The 6,752-nt window shown below is 44.5% G+C and overlaps 1 protein-coding gene across 1 annotated transcript in view; it reads right to left on the bottom strand.

The window, feature by feature from the left end:
* The window catches only part of PCCA (propionyl-CoA carboxylase subunit alpha), a 294,366-nt gene extending 288,101 nt beyond the window's left edge, over positions 1 to 6,265 (bottom strand). Inside the window, exon 1 of the mRNA XM_074562236.1 lies at positions 6,126 to 6,265. Within this exon, the coding sequence (XP_074418337.1) occupies positions 6,126 to 6,188 (63 nt within the window). The 5' untranslated portion in view covers positions 6,189 to 6,265. The remainder of the gene's footprint in view (positions 1 to 6,125) is intronic.
* Positions 6,266 to 6,752: the final 487 nt, after the last annotated feature.

Here is a 6,752-nt window from a genome sequence, read left to right on the forward strand (position 1 = left end):
TACTTCACTCTCCAAAAATAAAATCCTGAATAACAACCTCAAATGCAAATCATTTGATTTGCTAGAATCAAAACCAGAGCTTTGGGGGATTTTGTTTGGCAAGGGTATATTATTCTTCCTCTGAGGATGCAACAGTATAAACTGTTTCAGGTATTAAAAAGGGAAAATACAGTTCTAAGGACTGAATTCTGCCAGCTGCAACCACCATTACCAGCTTGTCACTATCCCAAGTGTACAGCAGGACTGTTACAACTTCAGTGACTGTATTGTGATCTAGATCCTGTCAGAGGGAGCAGCAAGGATAGCTATAGCAGAAGCAGCATATGCTCTCCTGCCCCATAGTACACACAGTTAAGCAGATTGAGTCCCTTTCCTCTCAAACACTATTGACAGAAGTGCTTGTGGGACCACAAATAGCCTGAAGAAGGTCATACAGGACACACCAAAAACAATCCACCGAGTTAATATTATTCATTGAAGCAAGTGCTTGTTAAGGGTCAGTGGGGCTAACCTAAATACTTGCAGTTAGCTGGGGGGGACGGGGCAAGGGAAGAAAGGCTTCTGAACTGTCTTGTAAACACCTTTTATACAAAGCTAGTTTTGAATGTATATGAGAAGCCAGAAAAGTTATGCCACACATAGAAATAGTAGTTAACATTAAGTTTCAGAATCTTGGCCATGTGCTGTCTTGAAAAAAAAAAAAAAGAAAAGCCCTGTTCAAACTTTTTAAACAGAAAGAGTAAAGTTACCAAGCAATTAAAAAATCTGGAAAAGCATTAAACCACACTCAGCTCTGTTTTTACACTACAGAATTGGACAGATTTCACATAAAAAAAAACTTGTAATAGCCTAACCTAATTATGCATCTATATTTAAAAACTTAACTACCTCCTCCCACACACACTAGAATCACTTAGAGAACCAGGTTCAGCCCTGAATTGAATACAGGTGGGGTAATTTCCTAAAACAAATCAAGCATATTGCTCAACTCAGATGTGAAATTCCAACTCCAATTCACAGTTTCAGAAAAAAGGGGTTGTGAGGTTTTGTATGTATCTGTACCAATATACACTAAGGTTTAAGAGCATGCTTAATCTAGAATCCACTTCAAGAAAAGTCTTTTTAGCAGTCTGCTCCCAGCCACTATAAGCAACTGAATAAGCACTCAAAAATAAACACACATTTTGTAAATAATGCATGACTAGGGCCACAATGGAACACTGCTAAATTGCCATCTCCAAGTCAGGTATCACCTATCCCTGTGATCCCAAGCTCCTGCTATAGGTAAGTTCATTAAAAGCTACAGCAAAACATCCAAAGAACTCTCAAACCACTAACCCAGCCAACATCACACATGCCCTAGGTATTATACGTTACATAAAAGTTTCCTCAGAACAGAGCGCAGAGAGCTCAGCTTAACCTAGTGACTTTTTTGCCTCTTGCAAAACTGGGGAAGGGTAGTAGAGTCATGGGGTATATCCTATTTTTGTCATGACTTGTCACTTCAATTTGATAAAGCTTTTGACTCTTGAAAGCCCAAGAACACAGACTATTCATTTATGCAAACTCCGGACTTCGAGTTTGGCTTGGAGTTTCCCACCTCTACTGAATCGTCAAAAACAGTTAGTGTTAGTACTGTATTATGGGAAAGCATCCTGCTTCATCTATTAATTGCACAATAGCCAAACTGAGCTTAAGCCTTAATAGCTGTAACAGTTCTAAAATAACTTTATATAAATCAAACTACACAGTTAAGTTGTAAAACAGTACACTCATCACAGTGCCACTCTGAGACCTAGCAGAGAACCTGCCTCCCAGGGACCCAGGGCAGCCCTACGAAATCTCTTCAGGTGCTCTAAGGACACAGCACACAACAGCAAAACAAAAGTTTAACTTGTTATTTAGAGATGGCTTACATGTATGTTTTTAAAGGCTTATATGTCCCTCATTGAGGGAAGAAATTTCCCTGCCATACTGGTGATCTTGTAAATAACTCATTGATACTGTGCTTTCTGGGCAAAAAAAGGTCTCAGTGTTGAAGTAGTGATGCAGACTTCCAGATTTCAGGCAGGAAAAGCATCATCTACCAACATTTGCTTTAAGAAGTCTAATATGGGAAGGAATGTATACTTTAGCATTACTGGAAGATACAGTAAAAAATGCCCAATAGTAACAGCTAGAGTACCATACTTATTTTCATTAGCCATGAATTCTACCTCTTCCTTCTGTCTTTCGCTAGCAATCCTACTGTGATTTTTGCCCCTACACTTTCAGAGATTCAAGCTTAAGGCACCACGAGAATAACCCCTTTATATTTGCAGTGTATTTCCCATTAGCTCCAAGTATTCCTCAGTAATTTTAAACATGAAGAAAACACAATTTTTTCCATATTTTTATTACACGGGAACTTCAGGTGGCCGCAAGAATTTTAATCTATTATGCTGAAAAGGCAGCTGTACAAATCTTGTCAACAGAAAAGCAAACATAATGCTTCTAGGTTTATTTTTTTCTCTAATGAAGTATTTTCCCTTCCTTTGTACTCTCTCAGAGAGTGCTGAACAGCCAAGCACTTGTAACTGTGCAGATCCTCCTGAAGCCAACTACAAACAAAGATGTAGTACAAGGTTCTGTAAGGTACACTGCACTATACATAACAGCTCTTTGACTGTTACCAGGTTTGAGAACCACTGGCAATTCTAAGAGGGAGAAGAGAAAATCCATTTTTCATATTTGCTAACACAGCCCACAAACTAAAAACAAGGAAACACCCATACACCTAAAGCTGCATTTTTAAAACTAAATCTTTCCTACACCCAAGAACCTTCTCCCTTCTGCCAGTCCCAAAATTTTGTATAGTCACATAGTAAACCAGACCAGGGAATGCATCCAGCTGAGAAGATACTCACAAGGAGTGGGAAAAATGTGTTCTCAGCCAGATTTCAGTCCAGCTTATCCACTTAGATATTCACGCAGCACTGCTGGCACAAGTTGGACGGAGACAGGAGCTCAAAAAGAACAGCTTGTGATCAAGACCTAGCAGCTGCAGAAAGTTGGAAGAGTTTGCCACAGCAGCAGGTCAAACAGCTCCAGCAAGGCTTGCGCCTGTGAAACAGATCACAGCACTGTAACAATCATGGAGGAACCACCAATGCAAGTTTGGGACAGACAAAAAAAAAAACCAAGAAAATTAAACCACACAAGTAGTGTTTCAGAACAAGACTGACGATTTTTACTCAACCTAAGCTTTAATGAACTTTTAACTTTTTCTTCCAGAACTAAGATTTTCCCATAGTAGACAGCACCACGTGCTTTGCCTACAGATTCTAAACAGCTACTCCTGGGAGCAAGGACAAAACCAGAAATCTCAATCTGTGGTATGTTTTAAGAGTGCTTGTCAGTACCAAAATCTCCTGTTTACATACTAGAAACAATCAGTGAACTCCAGAAGTTTAGGCCTATGTTCACCTCCCCAGATTGGTGACAATGTTAACTCTGTTCCCTAATGGCAGATGATACCAATCTTGCTATCCCATCAGCCTAATTCTTCTGTGCTTATAAATATGGGGGAAAAGATTTCCCCGGAGTAACAGCATGCTAAAAATAACATCAGAGAAGAGAGCAAGGAGCTCCCAATGTACAGATAACTTCAATGACTTAAAAACAGTGGGTGCACAGGTGGCAGATAAACTTCCCATACATTTAGTTCAATGGTTAGAAAATTGATACACACTGATAAAAATCAGTTATCAGTTTACTCTTGATTTCATAATATATAGTATTTATCACTTTCTCCTACATTATTTTAGACAGTCTGACAGCTCTTTCAGAAGAGTTTCAAGCCTGAAATATCAAGCGCCATCTCTCATCCTTGTTTTGTAACCACAGCCTTCTTTCAACATCAGATTTTCTCCCAGCTCCAGAAGGGCAAAGCACTCAAAAAAACCACTCTCGTTTATATCCTGAACAGAACCAGTTCTGCATAAAAGCTAACTAAAAGTGCTAGTATTAGATTAGAAACACATTAGTTGAATGCCCAGCTCAGTGTTTTTGCACTGTCCTTTCTCAGGTCCTTTATTGGTTCCCACATGAGAGGGGCAAAAGAAGTTAAGGACAACTGACTACCTAGTAGACCTTGCAAAAAATATAAGCGCTCCAAGCACATTAAGTTTGAAGGCATCAGTAATATTATTTGCCTATGTTAGCAAAGTATAAAATAATCTATGAAAGTAGTTTCCGTGCAAATTTGTTTGATTAAATCTTTTTAAATATACTGATGTCTTGAAGGTGACTTTCATACACAGCTATTAAGGGCTAAAAATCACTTCAGTTACCTAGTCACAAGTGCTATTAGGTAGCTATAAAAATATTTTGTTTTACAAAAGCATCACCAATGTACCATTTCTATAACGTTTACACTGACAGTCAGACCACAGCCTTAAGACATTAAAAGGAAGGAGACAAAGTAGGCCTTTCACACGGAAGCTCCAAAGGACTCACATCAAAGTCTCTGCAGTATTTAGTGGGAAGAACACAGGTCTTCCACATCCATATATACATACGTGTATATAGCTACTGTCTTCACACAGCACAAGCCCTCTGCTAATTCCAAATCACTGTCTCAAATCACTCTCGAACTTCTCTTTTCTGCACTTTTCAAGAAGCTTCTCTCACATACACCTTCACAGCAAAACTGGTTTGCTATGCGTGTTTCCTGAGAAAAAAACACCTTGGGTAAAGCATGTCCTTTTTTCCTCTTCTTCCTTCTCAAAATGCCCTGTCCGCATAAACCACCTCTTTTACATGATCGCTAAAGACATGTGAGGAGTTCTTTACAGTATTGATATAGGTTTCTCTCTAGAAATGTAATCCCATCCCACACCCTAAGGAGTACACAGAGCAAAAGTTTTCTGCAGGTCAGTCCCCTCTTCTCCACCAGAACTTGCAGACCTCCATACTATTTTCCTTTTCAGCAAAAAAATAAAATATAAATTCTTCCTGTTGTAAGTAATTAGACGTATTTTGCACCGCTTTTCCCATACACAAACTAGTTGTAGTGTCATTGAACTGTTACACAACACTGTGTGCAATGCAGCTTGTTCTTATCCTACATCATCTCCTCTTTCTTTTAATGCAATCTGTAGAAGTAATAGAGAAGAAAACATAGCAACTGCCTCAATGAAGTTACTCCATAGTCTAAGGCTTTCTAGAAGTTTAAAGTCTTCACCAGAAGACAACAGTATAGCTCTGCAATGAGTTTATTGCATCTTCATTAAAAGAGAGAAGAATGAAAGAGACACACAGTAAAGCTTTAAGCAACAGCTGAAAGATCCATAACTATCTGTGGTAAACGGAGGAGGGGAAGAGACAACACAGTTTCACAAAGCAGTAGCTGTTTCCTATGAGCTAGGATTTTACTACTAAAAATAGCACAGAACTGCACTCTTTACAGCATGTAACATGCTATTCAAATTATGCTCTACCCCTGAGTTTTATCAGGCTCCTGTTTAACAGGGGGAGAGGACAGAAATAAACAAGGAGTAGCATACCACCCTCTCCAGCAGCAGAAAGTTAAGCTAAAATGAAAAGAATAAAAACCCACACACGCGGGTTGGGGGCGGGGGAACAACACACCAAGACACAGACTCGGGTGGGGTGGGGAGGGACACACCAAGGCACAGACCCTTGAATGTTGCCAGCCCTCAGCAACCGAACCCAGGACCCGGCTTTTACAGTTCCGCGACAGCCACCGCCTCTCAGCCGGCACCCGCAGCCCCCCGCCCGGACACAGCGGCGCTCCCCGCCGGGGCGGGGCGGGAACGGCCAGCTCCCGGCAGCCGAGGGGGATCCCCGACAGCCCCAGTCGTTGAAACGGGGACGCCCCCCACCTTCCGCAGGCCTCCTCTGGCGGGGGGGGGGCGGCCCTCTCCCCCGGCACCACACACGGGGGACAGCACCCGCCCGGCGGCCCCATCCGCAGCCCCTCACAGGGGAGGGCGACCCGCCCCGGCTCTTTACCACAGGGGGCATCCCCCAAACCGCTCCCGGGGGAGCGGCCCCCCACAGCTCAGCGCCGAGCGGGGAACGGGGGGGGGGAAGCAAACCAGCCCCCCGAGGCGGCTCCTCACCCTCAGCAGCGCCCGCAGACCCCACCGGCCACCCGCAGCGCCCCAGCGCATCGCCGCCGCCATGTCTGCCGCCGCTGCCCCGGCCGCCCTTTCACCCGGGGCGGCGGAGGGCCGGGCCGCCCGCAGCCAATCCCAGCCGCCGCCGCGGGCGCCAGGGAGCAAGCGCAGCCGCGTGCCGGGGGGCGGGGAGGGGCGCGAGGGGGGCCGGGCAGCGCGTGCCCGCGGGTGCCGACAGCTGCGTACCTCTGTGGCCGCCCGCTGGGCCTCGGGCCTCGGGTTTGTGCCTGCCACGGGGCGGGTGGCGCAGGCCTGGCGCTTGGAAGCTGGAGGGGGGATTTTTACAAGGGCGCGTAGGGGCAGGAGGAGGGGTGACGGCTTCAGACGGGAAGAGGGGAGATACTGTTCACCACGAGGGTGCTGAGGCACTGGAACAGATTGCCCAGAGAAGTTGTGGGTGCCCCATCCCTGGAAGTGTTCAAGGCCGGGCTGGATGGGGCTTTGAGCAGCCTGGTCTAGTGGGAGGTGTCCTTGCCCAGAGCAGGGGGGTTGGAACTAGGTGGTCTTTGAGGTCCTTTCCAACCCAAACCATTCTGTGATTCCACGATTCCACATGGGTTGGGGAAATCC

Source organism: Larus michahellis, chromosome 1 (genome assembly GCF_964199755.1).
Source record: "Larus michahellis chromosome 1, bLarMic1.1, whole genome shotgun sequence".
Lineage (NCBI taxonomy): Eukaryota > Metazoa > Chordata > Aves > Charadriiformes > Laridae > Larus > Larus michahellis.